Below are 26,908 nucleotides of genomic sequence, written 5' to 3' on the forward strand. Positions count from 1 at the left end.
CATATTTTTTTTGAAGTATACTATTGTTTTTACAAAGAAATACTAGAAACCAGATATCAAGCTATAGCCATGTTACCCAGTGGCATGGGACAGAATGCACAACGTGCCAAACACCACTATTATTATCCACTGGTGGTACGGTGTCCAAATACCACTATTTTAATCACCGGTGGTGCGATGTCGAAACCAGTTTCTCATAGATTATAAGTCGACGGGGCCAACGAATAATCTCTATCGGCGGAGCCAGATCATAGTCATGCTGAGAATGCATATATATACAAAATAAATTTTATCGAGACTTATTTTTCATATTTCAAAACATAACAATGATATATTTTAAAATAATTACTATCATAACATCAACATGTCTGATATGTTTAACTAAGTATAAAACATATTTTAATCAATATTTAATCAAATAATTATTATTTTATCAAAAATTCGAAAAACATACTTTAAAGTATTAGGTTGCTTACCTCTTGTCACTTTAAAAATCCCACTTCAGTTAGACAGGTCAGGTACACATGTTTTAATATAATTAAAACACCATAAATTTCATCATCATTCCAGAAGTCAAGCGAAGTCAAAATCAAACACTACTGGAGAACAACCTTATGCCCCCAAATCAGGTCGATTAGGTGACGGTGCCCGACTACCCAGGTCGGTCCGAGCAGGGAGAATTGAACTAATCCAATAAAGGTCAAAAGTAGTCAAATTTCAAAAGATCTAGTTGGGATTGTAGTGATGAGCCGGTCTATCATCCAGATACCAGGACGGTTTAGGGTCTCCAAACTGGGTCAACTTGGATCCGAGCAACAAGAAAAGCAAGGCTTACACAAGGATCCCTGAGCCTGTCTAGAGAGAGAAAGGGGGAGAGGAGAGAGATTCTCAGTTCGGGTTCAGTCAGGGGCCTGGGTTTGGGTTCGTCATAGTGTCATAGATCATCACAACATGCGGTCGATGGGCCAGGAGGAAAAATTAGTAACTAGGAAAGAACAACATAATCCATATATTTATAGGGATTAATAAATAAATATAAGAAACTAAGAATGGGGAGAAGAAGAAAAATAACTAAGAAGAAGTCGAGAAAGGAAGAGAGGGAAGAGAAGGAAGAGGCCGAGGAAGAAGGTCTTGCGGCGGCCGAGCCTAGGTGGTCGACCGCCAGCTGTCGACGGTTGGTGGTGCCCAACAACAGCTGTGGTAGCCGGCAGGAAAGGAAAAACCATTATCGTTTTTGGTTTAGCTCAAAATAAAGAAAGAAAAACATCTTTGTTAGTTTTGATCGGAGGAACAGGGGAAGAGGGCTTACCAGCGAGCGGCAGAGATGGAGGATCTCGACTAAGGAGTTGGGTCCGACAAACTAGTGGCAGCAATGCTCAAAACAGGATGGAACCTCAAAACAAATTATACAAAAGAAATAGAGAGAGAAAAGAGAACTTCAGGTGGTGGTGCTCGACCGGGGTGGCACGCTGGCCACCGAAAAAGAAAAAATAGGGAGTAGAGGGCTCGGTTGTGGATAAACCACAGAGAGATAGAAGATTTATAGGAGAGTTTTCGAAAGGGATAGACTCGAGGATGTTGTATCATTGCGATTTTCGCGGCGGATGAGCTCGACTGAACGGCCGGTGGCCGTTCAAACAACCTACAGCCATTTAAACAGCCCACGAAGGCCTTGCTGGCCACAACTCTGCGCGGCCTTATCTCCTCAATGGTGAGCGATCGAGTCTCTCAACCGAAGAAGCGAAGAAGAAGTAGAGGATCACGATACTTTGTTCCAATCCATTCTCCTCACTGAAGCCTGTTGGGCCTCCCAATTTTAGCCCAAAACGGCCCTTTCTTGGGCCAGATCTCACACAATTTAAGTTTCCACGTTCAAACAAGCTAAACTTAAAAAGCGAAGGCAGGCTTCACAGAGCAATTGGCAGCGGACATGTAGAAAGAGCACAGATGCAACGATCACTTATTTCCAGATGTAAGCAAGAAACACCATATTGAATTTTCTAACCTTTTATTACCAACTGATAATTTTAATTACCCATAAAAATTGGCCACACATGAGTGCGAATAAAGTAAATATAACACATTCTCCAAATGGAGAGCCAGCCCCTCTGCAAAGGTTGGGGGCAAGGGCTCATCCAGCTCAATGAGCTCTCACATGAAACACTGGCATATCACTATGTTACATGCTCCCTGACTAGAGACAGGCATTTCAGCGACCAACCAAAAAATTGTGCCGATGGCATTCTCTATACCCCGCCAAATCAGATGCATCCATGTATGAATCAGGCGAAATCCATGGTGCCAAATTCAGCCTAATAATTTATCTCCCGTCCAACCCTGCATATGAATGAAATCTGCATTGAGGCTTCAATAAATGCTGAGCCTATCACACATCAAATCACAAATTGGTTGATTGGCAAAAGAAAAGGCTATAAATAGAGGTAGTAGCAAATCCAACAGAAGCTATATACCAACAGGCTCATGTTTAATATCTTAAATTCCTAAGCAACCACGTACCTTTTATGTATATGTCACATGCCAACATTACTGCCGCCGGTTCCCTAATTCATTCCACAAGATGGCATATGTCAAACTCTGGCAGATGAACTGGTATTAATATAAAGAATTGATGACTCGTATTTTCTGATGTTTTATCTAGAGATATTCCCTGATCTCTTTCTAAAAAGCTGAGTCATACTTTCTAGCTCCTATTTACTTCCCTGAATTCTTCTGGCATTTGTAATTTATTGTTTCTCACCATGCATCAACTAGAGAACAAAAAAGAAGAAAAGAAAACAAGCCACAGAAGACAAAACGTATCATAAATTGAGGAGCCAAAACAGAGCGAACCAAGGACTGCGTGACATTGATTTCACCAGCAAGTCCATCTCCATGGGTAATAAGGGATTTGGGGATTTGCACAGCTAAACAAATGACCACATAGCCTACACCAAAATAATTCCTAATATGCTAGGTAGCCTTTAAACATTTTTTCCATAAAACAAGTCTCCCTCATCGCTAATGACAATAGTCATTTATGTTGAATTTGGTGATGTTCTATATTTAAGCTTTCAAAGAGTTCCTATGCCTCCACCATTGCACAAAACCACATCATTGACAAAGGCTGTTAGAAGACTGATCTTAACAGGGACAATAAAAGATAGGAGATGTTTACTACAATTTGATTAGTACCACAAGTGCTGGAATGGCTTTCCATTGAACAAGGATTTAACACTAAGAATGAATGTTTAAGACAATCACAAATATGGCGTGGTTCCATGTCATGTTACAAAATGAGATGTGAGTATTAAATAATGCTACCCACATCTTTCTTACGTAGCCAGTATAATACATCACTCTTGCAGAAACAGATGTCTTTAGAAATACTAGATTTTGCAGATGTGGTGCGCATGATTTCTTCAAGAAGCATCAGATGGATGGCTGTGATCCCATCAATCAGGATCATTTGCAGTAGATTTGACAAATACACTTCTTATTATATACTCATTATAGTAACTTATTGATGAATGAATGTTGGGGAGTGAATTTTGGATGAGTTTATTTATAGTGGGATTTACAGATGGTCGGCTCAAGAAATGGGACTGACAGGCCCCATGGATGGAAGCTCAGATGAGTTTACATTATAATTATAGAGATTAAACAACAGTAATAAATCTAGTAATATCTCTAGCTGACTATATGAAGAGAGAGAGTTTTCCTTGATTAAAAAGTTGTTGATTATGTATTGCAATGCTCACCACAACTTGAACATTGATCAGCTTGGCAGTATTATGAATCCATCTTCAGTTGTTATTCTCTTACGGGTCACCTCCACCTGAAGGAACAAGCTTACAAAGCCATATACAGCTGGCAGTTTTTATGCTAAACATGCATCTTGTAGTTTTAGGTCTTTCCCTCCTCCATCCTAACCCATCAGATAAAAAAAGAAAACTTTCAAAACCATCCTTGCCACCTCAGGTCTTCCAGTTCTCAAAAAGTTCTACGATTTCATCCATAATATCCCAGATTTTCCATTCTCCTTCCCAACCCTTGGACCCAAGTCCAAAGTTCCCTCCTTGTATGTGCTATGCCACAGGAGCTACTAATATGTTAGACTCTCAAGTTCTTCCTTTTACTTTGGGCTTTATAGTGAGTGCTTTAAATTATATCTGTCAATCCTACTTGATCCTAATTCGACACTAGAAGTCCCTTGACCTAGAAAGAAGATCGACAGATTAGTAACATGCTAAGGTATGGCAGCAAGTATGTGCTAAAATAGAATGAATAACCCATTACTAGATGCCAAGTGAAAATGAATTATAGGTGTCATTGACAATGAAACTGTATAGAGCAAGACTTGGGCAAAAAAAGGGTTTAGTACGTAACTAGCACCCTTATGCTGTGTTTGGACATTGATTAGTTAACAAGGGTTTAAATAAAATAAACCATTGGTGACCACTCCTAATCGGATAACCATGGGTCAGAATTATTCACTGTTTGGTTGATATTCTGGCATTGGATATGTTATGGAAAAGAGAAAAAGCAAAAGAGAGAGAAGAGAGAGAGCCAGCAGTTAAATTTATTTCACCCTCCTCCATGAAATAAAGTTAACCAGGTTAGCCTACTTTTTGGGGCGTTGACTGATTAAAGTCATCATGGCATTTTGGGCTCTTGTTTGGATGGTTAAACTGCTAACCACTTCCTAACCTTCACATAACCAGCATCCAAACAGGGCCCTTAATATATTATCAACAATATGATAATGGATATCATAGATGGAGTTGCGAGACAAAATTCAAGAAAGTGACAAGAATTATTGGGCCCAATTATAACAAGGTAAGTCAGGAGCTGATAACAAGAAAAAGCGCCTACTTTGACCGTTATGAGAAGTGTTAAAAGCACCTATTGGAAGTGTTAAAAAGATGAAATACACAACAAACAAAAGACGCAAACATCACAAGTCTGAGTTTTAGAAGTTTTTATTGACATGTAGAGTGAAGTAAAGATGAGGAGATAATAACAATACAAGGCACCTATTTGGACCCCTATGAGAAGTATTGCTTGGATCTGACACAATAAACAAAATACATAAACATCACTGATATGATTTTTGGAAGTTTTAATTGACATGTACAGAGTGAAGTCATAGTGTGAAAAGTTTTGTGACATGACTCATAGTACTCAAACCTTTGAGAATGACACAATAACATGGAATGACTTTCAACTCTGACAGTGAACCACCTCTAGTTGTCCAAGATCCAGTGGAAAAGAAGTTAAGAGGCAAGGACAAAAACTAATGTGATACATTGAGGGAGACGGTGGAACTTTCTCAATAACATTTAATCCAGTGCATGAACTGATGGAAAAGATTTAGGGTGTGGCATGAGTGTGTGTGTGTGTGTGTGTGTATTAGCAACTTATCCTGACCTATAGATGGGCCATGGACAAATGTGTTTATGTTAGCTGGGTAGCTGCGTGGGACAGAAAAAATACTATGCAAAAGAAATTTGCCAGAAATTCTCATAGATGTTATCTAGTGAAAGAAATCACCAAGGCAGGTCACCATTTTAATTATAATAATGTTCCATTGTATGTGACAATCCCAAAGTCAAAAACTGTAAGCAATATATATACGGGGCCGGCTTTTGGCTTAAGCAACTCAACCAGATGTGGGTAAAATAGAATCATTTTGAAACGAATTCTGTATCTTGAGAAACGAAACAATTCTCCTCCAGTATGAGGTACACTTTTCATACGAAGGCTGTGTATAATTCCAATTCTCGTGTCATAGTTTAACACAATGTAACCAACAAATTAAAAATATAATTTTAGCTGCAATTCCAATTTTACTTATGACATGGGATTATGTAGCTAATGATAACAATATGCAAAATAAATTTTAGCACTTAACTAAATAGGATTCCCAACACAGATTTGAAAAGATTAAAAGACCAGAGAATTATTTTGAGCAGAATAAACTTTATTGGATGTACGAATAAATAAACATGTTGCACAAGAATAACCTAACATAGATTACAAAATATGATCGGAATAAGCTCTTCAAAGCACAAAATTTGGTATGTGAACCTAAAATGACAACAGCCCTCTGCTAGAAGTTAATTCAAAGGCTGACTTATTACTAAAGGAAGATTAAGAATGTCAGGCAAAGAAACTAAAATCCCATGCAATCTATGAGAAAAGAGAAAAATAAAGAAGAAAAGAACTAGACCTGTGTATCTTTGAAGGGACCCATTCCCATTCATTAAATTTGGAACAGCCCTTCTTTCTTGGCTTAAAGATAAAATTTCTTGCATTCTCTCAGGCCAATCAGAGTTCAATCTCCTAGCAAAATCTTCCACTTCTCTGCATTAATCATCGAAAACAAAACGAGGATACTTGGATTATAGATGCAAAAAAGACATGTTGAGTCATATCAGCTAAATGCATCAAGTGCCAAAAGGTAATCAGTGGGAAGTACGTAAATGAAAAATAAATGTGTGTGTGCATATATATATAGAGAGAGAGAGCTGGACTTGGCTACACTCGAGTGGATCTACACTCAGACCATGTATAAAGAAGACTATATATATATATATATATATATATATATATATATATATATATATATAAAATGATGATGATGATAATGACATACTCGAAGCTCAATAGTAAATAGGACATTAAGAAAATATATTAGATGTCCCAAATGACTTAAATGGGTAAGAGTTGTTGGCTTACCCTATATAAAGGAAGAATTTATTAAACCAAAAAATGGTTCAATATTCCTTTTGGTGCATTATGAGCTACCTGTTCAAGATATGTTCCTTGATAAATTGCAGCATCTAGTAATATATATATATATATATATATATATATATATATATATGAGTTGGACTACACACCCTACATTGCATCTTCGGTAAAAGATTTAATGATTCTAAATTCAACATCAGGGCATCCAAATCAAAGATCCACACAAATAATTACGATCTACATTCTACACTTTACAAACACCTAAAACTTTAAAAAAAATCATATCTTTTGGAAATCTAACCTATACATCATATGGGTACAAAAATGGACAATTCCCACTATAATAGTATACTAAAATACTAGATAAAGCATATAAATCAAGAATCCACAGTATTCGTTGTGATTTACAAATGTTGAAACATGTACCAATAAAAAAACAATAGGCTTTGATGCTTAGAATATAGCAAAACATAGCTTCATATCATTAAAATCGTTCATTTTTGCACCTACTAAACATAGGTTAGAGACCAACAAACCATGTAATCTTTGGTTTTTATGCCTTACTGATGTTGTAGCTTATGGTCAATAGTGTGGATATCCAATTTGGACGATCCATAATTGATTTTGAATCATTAAATCGTTTACCAACTGCCCCCCCCCCCCCAAAAAAAAAAAAAAAAACTCTCTCAAGCTTGTATATATAATAAATATATGTAAAAAGGATAGACTTCTAAGAGGGGAGAGTGACTCACGATTCACTCAGAAAAAGGAGAAATTCCACATGCAAGTGCAATAACCTTCATTCTCTAAACTATTTTCTAGATTAGGCCATGTTTAATGGGATATGTGGAAGTTGTGCTATCCAAAGATGCTCATATGGACTATATTCATGGGATATCTCTCCTTTACATTGAATGGACTATATTTAAGGGATTGCTTACCCCTTGCCCCTCTGTTTGAGACACCCAGAGGCAATGTCTACCAGATTGTTTGCAATAAGCAAGATGTATACTACATCCCATATGAGATATTCCAATCAGGATTCCCAGAATGATATGGAATATCGTAATACTTTCCAAATGAAATATGTCAGAGATGCATTAACAACAATTATTTACTCGATATATATAATAATTAATCATGAGTACGCAGGCTAAGTTTTATTAGTTATCCTAGACTTAACTAATAGTTCATACTATATCGGATCCCTACCTTTGTTGACTGTACATATTTATCATATTCTTGAACAAGGTTCGCTATACCGGTCGGTACCGAGCGTACCGTACCCGTACCAATGGGTACCGGTATCGGTACACCAATGTCGGTACGGTCGGTACCAAGCGTATGGTACCGTACCGACACTCGGTACGCCTATACTAATGCGGCACCGGTACGGGGTTTGGTACCGGTACGGCGAACCTTGTTCTTGAAGCCCAAGCATCATTTTCATTGCTGAACCTTCCTTGTCAGCCCAAACATATGGGTTACTCAAGTGCTGTGCTGACTGATATTTTTACCTTTTATAACATATTTATGTTTTAGAATCGTGCCAGAGAAACATCATAAATCAGCCTGACAAGGAAAAATTCACCAAAAAAAAGAATGGTTGGGCTTCCAGATTGCAATGAATGAACAGGCATAAATAAGATAAATGATTGGTCAAAATGAATTATCCATTTAGAATAAAAAATGTCGTAAGAATTGGTTTACATTTCAAACAACTTTCGATACGTTGTTTGTGGGTTTTCGGAAACCCTTCATGTTACAGCCTCAGAATTATACTTCTGAAGGGTTACCCAACAATCTTAAGTATGTGATGCTTCGCAACACAATTTCACAGTCCAAAGTAAAAAAAAAAATGCAATTTTTTAAAACAAAAACAACAGAAAGAGACAAATAAGGATAATTGAAAATTATATCCTCTTATAGAATAAAATCAAGGAGTATCGCCAGGACCATACCATGAACTAAATTGCATATTCACCAACAAGGACTTGATCCATCAAACAACAAATAACTCACAGACAAGAAACTTCAAAGCCAATATCAAAAGATCAACATCACACTGGTCCTTCTGTCAGTTTATAAGGAGACTTATAAATTATAATGATCCCACAGGTAAAATTCGAGCACTTGACATAAAAGCAAAGAGTTTCTGAATATTTAACAGAAACTTTGTTTACCTAGAAGCATAAAAAGGAAAAAACAAAAGCAACTACTCTAAAACCTTTGCGTGCCACCCACCAAGCAATGTCATATAAGTCGCAACTTATTCGTGATTCCATTGTCCAAGACAAATTCTGTCACAAGAACATTGGTTTTGCCAAACTTTTCGGCAGATTTTTCTCCTTCATTGGCTAAAATTTGAGTCCTAAAGGGGCGTTCAGGGAATAATATCTATTATGCAATTGAACTTGTAAATAAACTCATGAAGAATTATTTTGGTAACATCCCCAACTTCTCAGAGCTCAAAATTTCAACCTGTGTCATACTCCAAATTTTGTGGTAATCACTTCACATAGTTCTCATCCTATAGCTCACCCTCGTCTCCTATCCCTATAGGCTAAATTTTTTCAACTATGAAAAAAGAACAATTGTATAGCCCAGCCTTAGCACTCTAAAACATAATTCAAGAATCTAAATGATTCTATATAAATCACAGTATGCAATGCAAATGAATTAAAATTCCTACCTATTGGATACAAACTCTTTCTTTAACCTGATCGACTAGTATACAAGGAAAAATGTCCACATCAGATTGTGTACTTTCCTCTTATGGTATGCCTTGTATGAGAAAGAAGATATAACCGAAGGGCACTAAACATCTAATTAAATTTTCATGAATTGTGATAATCTTCAACCACTCTATCACATTGCTGTGGACATTCTTTTGACAATTCCCACTTCAACTGTCATAAGTCTCATCAGATCTATGTTTAAGGGATCTACAAATTGAATTTCAGTCTCAACGTTCATCATTGTTGTCTAAATCTTATAATTGGATCAAAACGGTCTTAAACAATGCAGATCCCATCCTTGGATCGGAATCAATTTAGGACCACAAGATCTAGATCCATATGATAAACTTTACATTTGGTTGGACCGAACCGGTACCGAACCGATTAGGCGTGCCAGTTCACGCACCGGCACGCACTAAATTTTTTTTTTTTGGGAGTTCTCTCTCTTTCCGAACTTTTTCTATGAATTTAAGTCTAATTTGATGTTTTCTTGATTTTTTTTATATATTTTCTGATGTTTCTACAATCCCGGTTTAAGCTAGATCATGCATCTTATTGCTTTAAAATGATACAAATCATAAAATGAACATAAAATATCTTCAAATTAAGATACAATCAATTATATACATAATAATATCTAAAATCGGGTCGAGTGGCGATGGCTCTCGTAGATATCCGGATCATTAACATAATCAGGACCCCTCTATTCAAGCAGCATTGTAATCTTTTATGTTCATCCCATAAAGAATGTGCGTCGGATTATAAGTACTCTCGGATCTTTCACTGAAGCTCTAGCTCTGAGAAGAATCCTCTAGCTGATAATACGGCTGTGGAAGGGCCCATCCGAATATGCCGGCAACAAAATCCGACACGTGAGATACTCCGGACTGCGTAGGATAGTAGCCACCAGAAGATGCCTCAGACGCACCATATCCATATCCATATCCGTATGAATCATAGGTTGTTTGTGTCTGCGGATAATAGAATCTAGTATAAGACTCGAAACTTGATACGTCTATTGATCTAACTTCACGTGCGAGATCATCTACAGCTGCATCGTGTCCTCCTGAATGATCTTGAGGAGCCCGTCTCTTATATGCAATCGTATCATCGCGGGCTCTGCCAGATCGTCCATCGTGGTCCCGATTCTATATAGCATGCGTAAATTGAGACTCACCGGTATATTAAAGACCACCCTACGGCTGTCTCATGAATAGTGGTCTCCTGTTCTCCACTCCTTCCATGGCCAAAAGATCCATGACAACCAGAAATGTCATCGTTGCTCCTCGACAATTCATTGAGGTTGCAAATATCTTGTTTTTCTTTTTTAGTCTGCTAGGCAGCTATCTTCTTACCCTTCATGCTTCTCTCTGTCTAATTATCGCCCTTCTGACCGAGTTGACCGAATAGCATAGTAGCCTTGTCCGAGCATCTCTGGATCATATCTTTAAGAGAATGTTTCGGACAAAAAGTCATGCGATGACTAGCTCTCCTGCGGTTGTGCCTGATCAGCTCTAGGAATGCGTAGAATGTTACGCTCAACGCATTGCCCTACATCTACCCTAGCTTTGCTGGCTACAAAGCTGGCCGGTTGTGGAGACAATTCTGGCTCATCAAGCACCGGCTCCTGCTATTCGCCTTAAATACATTTCTAATTTTACAGTTTTTTATTTTTATTTTTGAAAAAATTATTTTTAATCCAAAAATATATTTATAATTTTTAAAAATTATATATAATTCAAGAATTAAAAATTTTTGTGTCAGCATATACATCATCCATAGATCTATAACATATAAAAAATCAAGCCCAAATCAAAAAATTTGGCATGATCTTCTCTTATTTTGTAATTTTTGAGCTATTTTTTCGAGGTTCCTACAAAAAAAGAAAGAAGATAGAAAAAAGAAGCACACCTTATTTAGCCTTGGCTCTTGCTTCTGATAGTATGAATCAGTGTTGTTTGTGGACTTTTCGAAAAAGAAAACCGGTACCTGACCGTTGGGAAAGCCTTCTTGGCCTTCTCTTCGGTGGTGTTCGGCTTTTAAAGCCGACACCACATTGCCACAGCACCGCATTGTAGCAATTATTGCCACAACGGGCCACTGGCCCCCGACTCGGTGCGAATCAAGCAGTTCGCACTGAGTCCGAGTCGAACCGGACAGAACCGGTGAGTCTGAGCCAAACCGAACGGAACCGTCTAGTTCCGTCCGATTCCAACTGGTACCGACTAAAAAATTATTGATTTTGGGTGGTATTATTGAGGTTCCGGCCCCTTCGAGGCCAGAACCATTTTCCTATAGCGAACTGACCCAGTCTGGGAACGGGTCGGCTCGGTACGGCCTGAACCGAGCGGTACGGCCCGGTTCGACCATCCTCGGTTTGGATCAAAGTTGGTCGTACCATTCTGAACTATTTGGTTCAGGGTGTACTACATCGAACTAACGGAGAGCCAGGACAGTTAGCCCGGTCGGCTCAGTAAACAACAAGTCGAACCCTCATCAAAAGCTGATCCTCGGTTTGAGAACAGTTCAAGGAAAACAAGATGAACCCAAGCCCCTTCATTTACATAGGCCACCCCCTTCGCAGTTTAGGTCGCGATCGTCCCTCCTACATCCTCAAAACCCTCCTCTAGCCCCTTTGCCTCCTTTTCTGGCCTCTCTCTCTCCCTCCCCTCCTCCGATCCTTCGAAACTCCAAAGGGACCTCTCTCTGGCAGCCCTTCGAAACGGCCTTTCGAGTTATAGTCACTTCCTTCTCGCTCGCCAGGGTGAGGCAAGGGCTCGGTGCTCCCCCTGCTCCCACAATAGGGCCGACATTTTTCTGGCTATGAAGACTGGCGGCCGAGATGGCGAAGGGGGTAGTACCAACCCTAGACGCGGTGGCAATGGCGGATTGGAGGAGGTTGTGAGTCAGAGAGTCAGCATGGTGGCTTTGAAACTGGCCTCTCTTCAGTGAGTCCCCTCCATCACTCCTCCCTTCCTCTCCCTCCCTCCCTCCCTCCCTCCCTCCCTCTCCTTCCTCTCTAGCCCTCTCCCTCCCAATGGTTCTAGTACACTACGATATGGTACAGTACAGACTGGTACCATACCATCCAATCACCATGCCTGGTCATACCAGTTTAACCATCCTTGGTTTGGATCACAAGATCCAAATCAATAATGTTATTTACATACTGTGTAGGCCCATTTTCTATAGTTTCTATGATTACATGGTTCTTAAATTGCTAATCAATAATAAAGTAAAATCAGCAAGTCTGTTATTGGGGTTTATAGAGTTTAAAAAAAAAAAGCTGCAAGTGTTGTATTTTACAACCACATGCAAAAATCTTACCCTAGCATTCTATGTTAAAGAATACTTAAACTGAAAATAGTGTATAAATATCCTGGATAACTGAACAGAAAGTTTTTTTTCATTAGAAATACTATATATGGGCCTAAAATGGTGAAAACTAGACTAGTTGTGTGTATGCTTTATATTTTCCATTCATCTACTTTATAGTTGACTCATTTTAATTTCCACACTTCTTTTATATTCAAGAATTTCTCAGAGAAACCAGAGGTAAAAGGTTGAAATCAGGGGGAAACCCCCTCCCCCATCCCCCCCACCCCACGCGCACACAGATTTACAACTCGTTCCAGATCTTGACAATATAGGCTCAGACCAAGGATGGGTTCTCAGCCCGTAGATATCTTGGATGCATTATATCAAGCAAGCACAACAGCTATGGCCCACAGTACATTTGCTGTACATCTTCATATTTTGCAATCCCTTAACAATCATGACCTCAGAAACTTCTTTTGAAGAAACCTTATAATCGTGTCATCCTTTTTCATCAATAACATTGGTCGCAAGAAAGACACCTATCTTCCACATATTACTCCTTATAGAAGACATAGGAGAAATGTCCAGATCCCCTTTAAGACTCATAGGAGGGATTTCATAAGAGACAAAAGCTATTAACTACGAATGAAGTGCATACCTCAAGACAGAGAGTCTGAAAAGTGAAAAAATATATCAATTTCCTAAGTAGAATCTCTTGTTTTCAAGTAACCAAACACTAAACTACAGTAAGAAACAAGTAATTTGAATGATGGGACATGCATACTCATGAAAGCATATATGATTAACACAACCAAATAAGCCCACATCATACTAGCTTCATTTACCAAAAAAAATGTCAAAACTCAAGGTCCACATGAATAGAAAATGTGAACTTAAATGAAGTTAACTAGTTTGCACAAAGCATGCTCAAACATATAGCACTCACCTGTCCAGCTCTTCCTTCATTGCAGGATCTAACTCGTCGTCTATATCACCATCTTCAAAATCAACCCTCGTTGGAAAAGCATCTTCAGCCCGACTTGGACTAGGAGAATTACTACCACCAGGTTCACTTCTTCCCATAGAAAGAGTCAATGCATCCTAACACACAAATATATAGGCAAAATGTATTAACATCTACAGAATACAGTTGAGATGAAAATGCATCATCAGAAAAGCAAAGAGAATATTGGTAACCTTCTTGTGCGATTTCTCAGACTCAATTCTAGAAGGATCCTTTGGTTGATCTTTTTTCCTCCTATTTTTCTTTTTATTCTTAGCAGCTTTAGCGCTCTTTGAGTCTGTCAAAAAGTGAAATTGAACAAGGACCAATCTCAATCAAGTAGATTGCTGAATAGATAAGTCACATTTTGATAGCTGGCGGTATAGATGACGTTGAATGCATAACCAATCAATTAAGTTTCAATTAAAACTTCAACAAGTCCATCATATTTCGAATTAGAACAAACAATCACATTTCACCGTAGTTAGTTACAGAAACCATTAGCTCTATTCAACACCATGCTCCAAGAAGATGTCGTTGGACATCAAAATATGTAAATTTTATATCACAAAAACTGAAAATTCACAAAAAATGTAAACTAGGAAATGTTGTGTTCAAGATGAATTCCTCCTTAATTAGTAACTCAACATGCAAACCTTCCATCATATATCACCATAAGCCATCAACCAAGACAGCAGATTTCAGAACAAAAACTAGGATACCAGCATGATTTAGGTGCTTTCAAGTCCTTGATTTTCATATAGGTAATCATAAATCATGCCTCCTTCATTTGCAGTTTACAACACCCAAAGAATTAAAAACAGACCCTCAGAAATGACAGCCAATTAGGCAAACAGACAAGGTATCAATATATTTCAACACAAAAGGCATACTTTCTTGGTTCCCTCAGAAGACCAGTTTTCCTGGTTTCACTTAAGAAGGCCAAAAATTAAGTATGTTAACATGATCTCCAGCCATAATGCAATTCCAAATTTTCAAGATTTTGGCTTAATCAAACAGCAAATAAGTTATTTCAGCAGATAATAAGCAAGAACTTAAATTTAGGAAAAATCCAACATGAAAGAAGGAAGAGAAAATTTTATATTGAAAAAATGAAGAGAGAGAAGAAGAAGAAGAGGCAAAACATATAGGAACCAAATGCAGTACAAAAGCATGCGCATAGGAGGAAAAATAAAAATTACCTACTCAGAGAAGAAGACAAAAAAAAAACATTTACAATCATACAAAATTTAAAAAAAAAAATAAATACATGACATTCTCGTGAGTTCGGGTAGTAATTTCTTGTAATAGTTCACAGGTTGTAATTATCATAAGCCTTGACTAAGTAGTTATACAAAAGGAAGATTACTTAATTGTGTACTTCAAAGATTAGTGGAGAAAAAACACTCCACATACTTTGAATTTCCTGATCAAATCATTTAAGGATACTATATCAGACAATGTCATATTGTTTTTGGCATTCAACTGAAATTTTGGATCCTCTTCATATACAACGAATATATATGGATAAAGATATATTTATTCAAATAAAAATATCTAGCCATATGCCCATCAACATATTGTAAATACATATAAATATCTAAGCAAGCTAACATATTATATCACCCAATGGAGATCCCAATACTATTGACTACATAGCTAGTTGCCATGCCCAACATTTCCTATTACCAGAAACCCTCTCTTCAACAATCCCAGCATAATAATGAATATGTTTGACCATGACAAGTAGTTTGCTCTAAATAAGGGTTTTATATACACCATTTCAAGGTTTCATCACTCAGACTCCCATAAACCTAAAATCTAGATGTATCGATCCAGAACTCTTAATCTTCGTTAGGTGTTCTTACTGTTCTCATTGCATATGAATATCACCTCATATAAATGTTTATGATAACCTGAGAATGTAAGGAAGGATTTATGAGGTCCAGTTGAAAGCAAACATGTCCTGAAAACTAAGGGTAGTCAATAATAATTGAATGAGACTGCAGATAGAGTATAGCATATCCATTCGTGATTCATTTTTTTATACTAAGAAAAAGTTGTTCAGCTTATATTTTAATGATATAATAAATATTCAAAAGAAAATTGCAACCTGACACTTCCTGAAAGAGTAAAGGGAATAATTTATATGGTTATAATACCATTTAAAAAACAACAAAGAATATTATTTTTAAAAAGAGAGATGATTGCAAACTATAGTACATGGATGTAATGGGGAAGGAGACATATTGGAAGAAGGGTGTGGAATGCTGCTGTGCATGCACATGAGAGAGAGAGGATAGCAGGGAGGGAGAGGGGAGGGGGGGTGTGGGGTGGGAGAAAGGTATAAAGAAATAAACAGCGAAGCCCTAACCTACCTATTGTGCATCTTAAGCCTTAGTCTACCATATTTGTGAGGATCCGGCGTGTATAGTCCCACATCGGCTATGCACTAAATAAATCTTGGATACTTATTTAGGACCAAGGAACCCAAATAACACCTTCCAGCTTAGCCTTTTTGGGCGAGATCCTAGATTACTGACTATACCTACTGGCACCAATGCATATCGATCGGTATCGATGAATACCGACCGTATCGTACCGAACCGATACATGATATAGAGAACGTATCAACACTCAGTACACCAAACAGGCACCCATACCAGATGCACTGATACTATAATAGGATGGTATTGATATGGGGTCCCGTATCGAGATGGCGTATCTTGGTTGTTATAAATAATATCAAAACGGACCCATCCCAAGCCCATCTATATTGCGGGCCACCACAACACAAACCCATTTCTGTTGACCATGGGCTGATAATGGCGTTTGTGATTAGATTTGTAGTACTTGTGATTAGATTTTAATGAATTTGGACCCTTAAACTAGTAAGAACGTTAAGATTTAAATAGAGAAAGTATGTGAGGATCTGTGAGAGCTTGTGTTTAGTCCTACGTCGACTATGCACTAAGAAGATCTTGGGTACTTATACAGGACCAATGAACCCAAATAACACCTTTTAACAGGCCTTTTAATATAAGGTCCTAAGTTGCTACAAATCATGGTCTGCCGAACCGACCAGAACTGATCGGTTCAAGCTGTACCAAACCGGTGCCAACAGCTACCGGTACGGTTCAGCTGTGAAAATCGGTACCGAACCGAAACCGATGCAACCAGCACCGGTCGAAGCGAGGAAGAAGAGGATGAAGAAGAAAAAGAAAGAAGAGAAGAAGAAGCGGGGAAGAAGAGGAAGAAAGAAGAGAAGAAGTGGACAAGAAGAGAAGGCAAGTATTGGAAAAAGGAGGACCTCTCTTCCTTGTTCGCGGGCGGGACCTCTCTTCCTTCCTTGCTCGCGGGACAACGGGGGAAACCGGAAAAGAGAGAAGAGAGGAGAGGGGAAGGAGGGTTCGGGAAGAAGAAGGGGAGGAAGAAAATAAAGGGAAAAAAAAGACCCCGCGCGGGCGCCGAGTGGGGAACCGGGCACGAGTGGGGAACCGCGAGCCTGCTTGCGCCCGCTCACAAGGAACCGCGCCCGCACGCGGTTCCCCACGCTGCCTCGATTCCCTGCGCGGGCTCGCCGTGCGGGGCAGCAAGCCCATGCGGGCTGCCTCGCGTAGGCTTTAAATGCCGCATAGAGTGGTAACGCGCGGGCACGCGCACGTCCACGCGTCGGACGCATTTTTTTTTCTATCTCGACCGGTCCGGTACCATACCGGAACCGGTCTTCACTGATACACCGGTACTATCAGTACCAGAGACCTTGTTACAAATAGTATCGAAACTAAGTTACAAATTTTTAGATGAGCTCCATTTAAGCCCTAGCGAGGATGCCCCAGTTTAAGCCTAACAAGGATGCCAGAGCTTCAATAGAGGAAGTATGTGAGAATATGTGTAGGCATGTCTATAGTCCCACATCAGCTATGCACTATGTAAATCTTAGGGACTTATACAAGATCCAAAAATCCAAAAAACACCTTCAAGCTAGCCTTTTTGGATGAGGTCCTGGGTTATTATAATATTATAATTTCATAAAATCTTGTATTATGACATTTAGAAGCTTTGATTTATTAAGGGTTTTTTGCACATAACCTAACCCTTTAGTGCAAGGACTCAAGTATTGTATTAGTCTAGATTGGTCATACTGCACTATACCAATGATGGACTGATACTCAATAGACCCTCGATATACTACCATACAACACATGAAAACCAGCGTCACCTCTGCTATGTTGACACTAATTAGATTACCAACATCCAACCCGCAATGGTACCAATACCAAGATTTTAAACCTTGCCTTTTACAAACTAATGGCACATCAATACTCTCTTTTACATATTTGCATATTATACCTCTTTTATCCCAAAATACCCAAAGAGGGCCACAAATCAAATTTCCATCACCCATCAATAAAACCATAGGTATATACACCCCCGAGCAATTGCCAAATGGTTCTTCATACCCTACAATAAACATTCCTTTTCTTTCAAAAACACAACACTTTGTTGCTAGGAAAACAAATAGTATTTCCACAATTATGAGATTGAACTCCAGCAAGACCACCAAGAAAAAGGTCAACTATGATGATAGTTGTAGCTAGCAGCATGACGCTTATAATGGCAGCAATGAGCTCAAACATGATGATGAAATGTGGCAAAGAGCTCAATCTCAATGAGGACAGGAGCTTCGGCTAGAAATGGTAGCTACAAAAAGCTTGCACCAACAACCACAGCGGATGGATCAACACTAACGGATGCAGGATACCGCGTATATTACCTCCTTTTTTATCGGAAGATATTGAGGAGGAGAAAATGGCAAGAGTGGTAACATGGAATTGACATTTTATAAAGGTGTTGGAGACAAGAACCACAACCCCAATAGCAATGGTGGCAAAATAGCAAGGACGAACCCAGCCGAACAAGGAAAGTGGTAGAGAATATGACCTCAAAAGAGTAGAAATAAAAAAAATAAAAAAAACCACCAATGGCAACAATGAGAATTGGGATCCCAAACCTGGCACTGGTAGTGGTTTGGAGCTTGAACTTGGAGAATACAGTGTTGAGAATGAGTACCTTAAAAGCTAGAAATTCCATTGGGTCGAGTTAGAATAAGCACAGAAATAAATGAGAGAGATCATATATAATCGTTCTTAGTAAAGGCACCAGTTACAATAGATAAATGAAGGGTAATTTAATCAATTGATTTAAGAGATTACTGCTAGTCAAAATATTTGATGAGTGCCCCATTATGACTGACTTGATTTCTAGGATAAGGGTGCAGTGACCTACAAGTATGTAAAAGGGGGTTCTTCATATGCAATTAATATTTGAAGGCAGGATTTGCATACAAAAAAATCTTATTAGAATTGCATCCCTAAAGATGTATCCCTCATTAAAGAATAAAGATTCTCTTAAGTAACAATGATTATGTTGAAGTTTCATTCGTTTCTTATTCTAATATTTACATGTTTGGGGTACATAATTTCAATTTTTTAATTAGAATTCTGATAAACCAAAATTGTATATCCAAGTTAACAGTAGACCTTCTTCAATGTTTTGCATGTTCATAGTAAAAGCAACTTAAGACGCAAGTATCAGTCAAAAAGAGAACATATCACCTAAAGAACTTCCTGAGCAGCATAGCTATAATTAGATAATTAGTGATAGCATGATACGCAAGTATCTGCTTTGATTGGGAAAAATAGAGAAAGTGCCATAGCATGTAATATACATCTTTGGCATGAAGTAAAGATTAACTGATTAAAAATATTTAGCTTATCAGATGAATCATATTTATTACATACAAGTTACAACTGTCTTACTTCCTTTTTTCTTCTTTGTTCAAGGAAGGAAAAAAGTAACTCTTAAAGCAAATTAGGGAAATGGATCCAAACAGTGGATCCATCTGAAATAAACAAAAAGCAAAAGCTTTATTACATGTGGATTTTTTCCACATACTAGCAAGCAATTGACTAAAAGAGAGAGACATGCTGCAATGAGCCTAAAGAGCTTGTCGAATCTTCAAAAGAATTATTAAAACCAAACTAAAAGAATAAGAAGACAATTTTGAAGAAGAGAAGAGGCAATACAGAATTCACCACAATATCCTCAGTTTTCTAAATCTCAACTCCCAAACTGACTTGCTCATAACCCTTCCCTTAGATATTTATATATATGCCCAGCTGTACTAAACCTAGTTAACTTCTAATCCAAGACCTTATATCTAACTTAAAGACTCCTATAATGAAAAAAAACAAAAAAAAAGATCACTAAATTATAGAGATAACTTCCAAGTCATTTCTGACCCTAAAAATTGAAAGTGACCAAAATCCATTAAAACAGTATCAATTGTAGAGCTCAAAAAGATCTTTCCAATGAGTCCAAGATCTCTGAAATCTGATATTTGTATGAGAATTTTTATGTCTTCTAGAAGCTTTCATGCAGATTGCATTAGGCTGCAACTCTTTCATCCAATAGACCTTTAGATCCACAAACCATGCAACATCATAAAGAGAGAAGGGGGGAGAGATGGTGAGAGAGAAAAACCCACAACTTTGTGTTATATATGGCAACAGCAAAATAATAGTTGACATTTGCAGTCATTCTTTTAGCCCATATCCCCCATAGGTTCACTCACAGAGGAAACCACCAAAAATGTCTTCCACAAAATACAAAAAAGAATAACATTCATCAACCAAGAGGGGAACAAAAGTGGTTGTCAAGATCACCCATGACAGTACCATAAGGTATAAACACAGACTCCAAATATGACTCCAAGAGAAATAGTGTTGTGATCCAGGAACCTTATGGCCTAATGATGCAGAATGTATATTCGATTTATAGATTGTACCAACATACTCAGCTTTCATAATTGAGCATGATTAAAAATCACCATCTACAACTTTCTCAATGCAACTTTGAACAAATGTAGATATGATACAACAATTGGAGCCTATAATACTAGGAATTTCCTCAAAGAAGTACATGATCGAGATATAAATATTAAAAATGCAACGTGTAGACATCATAGGTATTATTTCTTTCATAGGTATACCAATTCAACAAATATGATCACGTGTTGCACAGCTTCCTAGGTACAAAACATTAATAAGTTTGCTATTTCAAAGAATCAAACTCAGCAAAAGCTCAAGAATTAGACCAAGGTTTTGCTGTTTCTTTTCTTCTTTCAGAATAAGATGGTTACCAATCATAGTAAGAGAGGTTCTGGTGGCTCATACATTAAGAAGGATCGTGATTAGTTACATTTGGATAAAGGGTGAAGACCTGAAGAGACCATACAATGTTTCTTACGACTCAAGTGACTTTTACATATATAAGGAGATCAATCAACTTGTTTTCAAGTCTATGATTTTGAAGAACTTCTGTTTGGTGGATATTACATATCCCTTCAGTGTCTGTCCCTCCATCTCTAGTTTCTCTACCTTGTCTTTAATGATCGTGATTTGCATTTTACTTCTTAATTATAAGTTGAAATGGTGAATAAGTTAATACATGATTCTTCATCTTGCTTGGCTAACACACCCTTGCTCATGAATTAAAACATATCGATGGTTGCCACTAAGTAAGGAGCATGCTATAAAATGTCAACCTTCAGATGAAACATATTTCAATCAATTAAGATGACCCATCCTGGACAAAGATTGTTGGTTAAGTATGCCATCATACTTTGATCAATAAAGACAAACATTTTCAAATATACAAGTGACATAATTCATAGTCTTTCATTCAATAAATCCCTAAAAGAATAAAGAGGTACTTTAGCAACAAGATGAGATTGGCTATCAAAAATGCACTAAGGGATGGTTTAATTATATATGGACTTATAAGAACAGACAATTGTAAAAATTGGATTTATATGGACTGACAAAATGGGTGCCCCTGGTTCTCATATTAGTCATTTTAGGTTGTACAAAAAGCCAGTTCCAAAACAAGTTTACTAGAAAGCAAACAATCAAGCGTCTCCATAAAGCTCACATATTCTAGGTTTTGTGTGAACACAGGTAAAATCTAACAAGCAAACAGCCCCTAAGAGTTAAAAGCAAATATTTTCCTTAAATCTCTCAAAATTAAGCAACGTACATGATAACAATATGAAGCAATAATCTTGACGTAGACAAGAATGATCTTATATGTTTGTAAATCAACAGAAATATCCAGAAAATGTTATTTTTGCTCTCCTTATAACCACTTTGTTCCAATGTAGAGGAGTATGATGCACAAGGAATGATAGCTCAATTCAAGAGGAAATAATAAACCATATTGATAAGCAGTTTTGACAATAACAATTGACCTACATTCTAGAATGTTGCTACAGCCAATAATCAAGTTAAGGAAACATTCCGATGTCGCAACTGTATAAGGCTTGAGGTCAATATTGACAAGCAAAGATACAACAGCTGGATGAAAATAAGCTATTGAAGTCTTCTCAACTAGTTAGAAAGATTAGTTATTGACTTATTGCCCTTGCAGCTAAAACATGCATTATCAAAAAGCAGAACAGATAACAAATGCTGGTGTTAGCACACAAAAGTTGTAAATTTCCAATGGAGAAAATAGACAACTACCTCCATCTCCATTTATAAAAGATAATATTTCATCAACTGAACGCTCATCTTTTTGCGGTTCTTCAACTTCCACATCCTGGAAAAAGTGTTTGTGTTCCTTCAGTGACCAAATCTTAGGAGCATTCAAAATGTAAGACATAGTAAATTTGCTATAATAAATAAAATAATTAGATGTCTAGACCTAATAGCAAAGGATATATTGGATCAATATTCGCAATCTCGGTATCGAACCCCATACCGATGACATACTGGTATAGTATTGGTATATCCAGTATGGGAGTTAGCTTGACACCAAGAATTGGTATGCCCTCGGCACCGAGTCATAGTTTAATACTGGTATGATACAATACACCTAGTCTGGGGCAGTACACATTGATATAGCGAATCTTTCATTGGATTATACTTTCAGAAAAAGTAACAAATGGTTGTACCAAAATAATCACCAGACTATGATAGTGTCACTACCTTTTGTTTCTGACGCTCCTTCAGTTCTTTTCTTTTTTTAGCATATAGTCGATTTAGTAGCCTGATCCGTAAATCATCATTAGTATTTTTCAGTGGCTCTAACTTCTCTTCCTAAAATAGCCAAGAGAGGAATGGCATGATTGTGAGAAGTCTCTAAAAAACAAAAAGAAAAAGAAAAGAGGAATTTAATGCAACAAAACCTCGGTAAGATCATCTGGCAAATGAAAAGTCTCACGAATTTCCTCGGGTGTTTTTCCTTCAATCATGCGGGCAAGCGCTCGACTAGTGAGATCAACCAAAGGCTTTAGCTGCAGGCTGTCAGCTGCAGAAGTCAACTCGCATAATCTTTTGGTATCTATCCTGATGAATTTCTCATCGAAAGTTTTTCGCTCCTACACATTACAAAGAAAATTTATGATACAAGAGATTGTGTACAAAGAATACATAACTTTCAGTATCCCTTTATACAAAAAGATCTTACGGCAGGATAATAGCCACAATAGCAGATAGTTATTATCATCATACTAGCGAACTAGCGGGTCATACATATTAGTAATAGAACTTTCCAGAGATAAATCTAGTATGCAATGGACTATGCTAATGAAAACCACAAATACAGCAAGATTTATCAAAAGAAAAGAATGTGATATCAATAAGACAAGTATTGAACTTTATCAAACCTTGTTAGAGCGGCCTGGAACCTGATGAAAGCGACAATAATCAAGAATCAAGCTAAGTATGGGTGGGTTAACTCTTTCTGGTAAAGAAATGGCATAATTCTTAGAAGATCCCATGCCCGTCTGAAGTATTTCTCGACATATCATGGGGCAGAACATAGCAACCTCCTCCTCAACTTGCTGGATTGATCCATCAGTACATTGGAGCCAGACATAAGACTTCATAGCCTATTAGAGTATAATGAAAGAATGTTGTATCATTCAAAAACTTTATTAGCGGGCTTCATAGGTACACTAACATTGGAAAGTTCAATGGACAATGAAAAAGAAACACTTTTTAAAAGTTACAAAATGTGACCACATTTTTCTTATGATGACTATAGATATAAAACCAAATGCATAAAACTGACATACAAAGAATAGATAAAAATTATCTGCTATTAAATTTGAAAATGAAGCCTACAGGCAGAGTAGATCCAGGTACAAGTCTCCAGTAAACAATCATTATAGCAGATATACCGTTGCACAAAATTGTCAATGTGCAATACATATGAAGGTTTAAGTTAACATAAGAAAGATTAGAGCAAAATCTGACATACCTCTGGTTTGATAATTGCCATCTCACTTTCTGACATTTGATGATAGCCTCTTAGTACGTAAGGCAAAAGAGAATAAACACATAGATACAGAGGAAATTACTAAACTGCTCCTCCAAGCTCAAAGTTTCTAGACTGGACAATATATAACGATGTTCCCAAGCACAAACACTTCTGATTATATAATAGGTAGTGGCTGTTAACAAAAACAACACCAAACAATAGACATTTCAAGAACATGTTTGTCCTCGTTTCTTCTTGGGATAGCCTCTTTAACAATCATCCAGTCATAGGCATCACTTCAGTAGGATGTTAATAAAACAATTGGGTTATCAAGTCACTTGCTTGACCTACCAAAAGAAAGAGAAAAATTAGAAAGATGATACAGGATCCTTCCTATAAACATAACAATATATGCCAATAACAAAATGCCCAAAACAGAAAGATCTGCCTGCACTACAACAGGCTCTAGCATCAAACTAGAGGCTCCATGCATGGGTTTTTCTCCGATTGCTTCTTTTGTTCCAAATGGACTTCCTGACCTGACTCCTCTATTTCTCTAAACTAGTAATATCTTTCTAAATTCAAAAATCTGAATCAGATTGTTTACCAGCTCTACACCCATGGGAATATGCAAGTTGCAGACAATAAAGTACAAGCAAATATTACTGTTGATGAGGAAATTGAAGGTGGGAAATCATTTACTCAAACAAAGGTCACATTTTTTATGTAAGATATATTCTTATTGTTCTTTTACCCATTGCAAACTTACAAATTCAACATGAAATTTCATGGACTGAGATGCAAATCTCTTGCACATTCGGCCAAACGGCACTCACATCAGCCAAATATAAAATAATAAGACGTGAATGAGCGAATAAGAAATTGCCTGATTTAAATGTGACATGGATAAAAATGGAGTTGAGAAAATGCTAGATAAGGATCCTGACACAAACATCTTAAGACACACTAAACCATTTAAGATGAGCTAGTTAACAAATTCAACCAAGTAATGGAACAATCTAAAGAAAAACAGATCACGGAAAAGCATGTTCCCTGAGAACCAAAACCCAACAAAAGAACATGTGCAATTGGAAAAAATGAGCTATACTAATCATTGCATGTAAGCACATTACTAGAAGCAGGAAATTTAAGTCAATTGACTGAATGAAATCATAATAATCAAAAGACATCTTCCAAGAAGCAAGAATTTTCAACATAACCATCTAATACTATTCTACTTCAGCAAGAAATTTATCATAAATCACTTGGTCAGAGAACTATTTTGAGGAAAGAAATCAAGCATGAGATACATATAAGCCTCCGCAAGATGTTCAGTAGAAACACTATTCAAACCTCACGAACAGATATCATTGTTCAGATAAATTATAATTATTTCGTAATAGCTTCTTTTTCTGTTTTTGTTTTCAAAAGCCCCAGGACAGTGAACTAGACTATTCAACATGTACAGTGGAACCTTTTTGTTTTTTTAAATTGTTTGTAAAATCTCTAAAGATTTTGGTAGGAAAGATTTATTGCATTTAAAAAATAGTGAAAATCCTGATAATGCTTCCGCAAGAAGCATTATCAGGATTTTTCTCCAAATGCTATCTTCATCATCAATCTCCTTATGTATTTCACTAAATTTGTAGAGAAACAAAAATACTAAAAAGCAATGATGGCATAAGCCTGCATAAGCCCAGTTTTACCAAAAAAAGAAAAAGAAGGAAAGAAATGAACAAAATATCAAACGGAAAAAAAATAAAATGGATTACCAAATTAAAATCCATTTACATGTAGCTTTAGAAGACGCTACAATAAATCTATTTAAACATCTAAATCCAAATTATTCTCAATATTAACCAACAATCCCATCCAATCATGGAATGAGAAGAACTCCAAAGAGTTGTAATCCATAAATATGAGCTGCAAAAGATCTTGACAGAACCAGTAGTGCCCCAACCCCCTCCCGCCAACCTAAAACCCAATGAAAATAGCTACTCGGGACCAACATTTAAAAGACAACTGCCTGTAATAATAGACATGGAACCCAAAAATAAACAAAAAACCTGGAACCAAATACCCGGAAAAATCCCACCTTTACTCCAATATCCGAGACCTCACCCAAAATTCGTCCCAAGAACCCAGAATCCCCCGCTAAAAAACCCTCCAAAAGAATGAATCTCTCCGCACTTCACCCACCAAAAGTAGCGTCAAAACCCAATAAACCAGCAAATCCACGCCACCTCGCGGATTAAAAACCCACAGCCACCCGACTCCCAGCCCATTTCATCAAAACCGACACACAAATAGAAAAAGGAGACCAGGATTCAAGATTCCGCTACCTGATACCGAGCCGCCGCGAACTGCTCTCTAGGGTTCCCGGCCGTCCCCGATGACAGAACCAATCGAGGAAGAAGCGAACACGCGAGAGAGAGAGAGAGAGAGAGAGATTACTAAGTAGGTGAGGGGGCCGGAGGGCGGGATGGGGGAATTCTAGGGTTTTGAAGGGTTTCTTCCCGATTTGGGACCGGGGAGGCGGGGAGCCGCTTTCCGAGCCTCGGAAGAGAGAGAGAAAGGAGGACAGCAAGGGGCGAGCTCTATCTCGTGCGCACGCCGCTGCGTAGCTTGCCGACCCGTTGTTTCTTACTCTCGTTGGTGCCCTCCGACCCGCATGCGGGAACCATTAGGCGCGTGGAGTCGAACCATACGGCCGATGGAGGCATCTGAGCGGACGGGTGGGCCGTTGCGCCATGTATGCAGGACTTGTCTT

At 37.7% G+C, this 26,908-nt stretch overlaps 1 protein-coding gene across 10 annotated transcripts; it reads right to left on the reverse strand.

The window, feature by feature from the left end:
• Positions 1–1,991: 1,991 nt before the first annotated feature.
• Positions 1,992–26,908, reverse strand: LOC103717429 (SKP1-like protein 21). Of its 10 annotated transcripts, none has more exons than XM_026808565.4 (11): positions 26,481–26,908; positions 24,139–24,485; positions 23,543–23,767; positions 23,063–23,254; positions 22,863–22,973; positions 22,398–22,473; positions 14,007–14,110; positions 13,756–13,910; positions 6,230–6,363; positions 2,518–2,561; positions 1,992–2,337 (listed from the first exon to the last, which is right to left on the reverse strand). In XM_026808565.4, exons 2-10 carry the CDS (start codon positions 24,172–24,174, stop codon positions 2,545–2,547), a joined length of 1,050 nt encoding a protein of 349 aa, XP_026664366.4. In that variant the 5' UTR covers positions 24,175–24,485; positions 26,481–26,908; the 3' UTR covers positions 1,992–2,337; positions 2,518–2,544. The 10 variants fall into 10 exon arrangements, with proteins under 10 accessions (XP_026664366.4, XP_026664367.4, XP_089785690.1 ...); XM_026808566.4 differs by having other exon boundaries at positions 1,992–2,383; XM_089929564.1 differs by having other exon boundaries at positions 1,992–2,383; positions 2,518–2,595.

This window comes from Phoenix dactylifera, chromosome 3 (genome assembly GCF_051530095.1).
Source record: "Phoenix dactylifera cultivar Ajwa chromosome 3, Ajwa_hap1_PhDact_Kaust_v1.1, whole genome shotgun sequence".
Lineage (NCBI taxonomy): Eukaryota > Viridiplantae > Streptophyta > Magnoliopsida > Arecales > Arecaceae > Phoenix > Phoenix dactylifera.

Excerpts from the sequence above, each read along its gene's own strand:
- LOC103717429 (XM_089929564.1), bottom strand. The coding sequence starts at position 24,174 with ATGTCAGAAAGTGAGATGGCAATTATCAAACCAGAG. Across the intron at positions 23,768-24,138 it reads TGGCAATTATCAAACCAGAG|GCTATGAAGTCTTATGTCTG; the intron begins GTATGTCAGATT and ends ATACTCTAATAG. Across the intron at positions 2,596-6,229 it reads GTCCCTTCAAAGATACACAG|AGTTTGACATATGCCATCTT; the intron begins GTCTAGTTCTTT and ends TTCATCTGCCAG.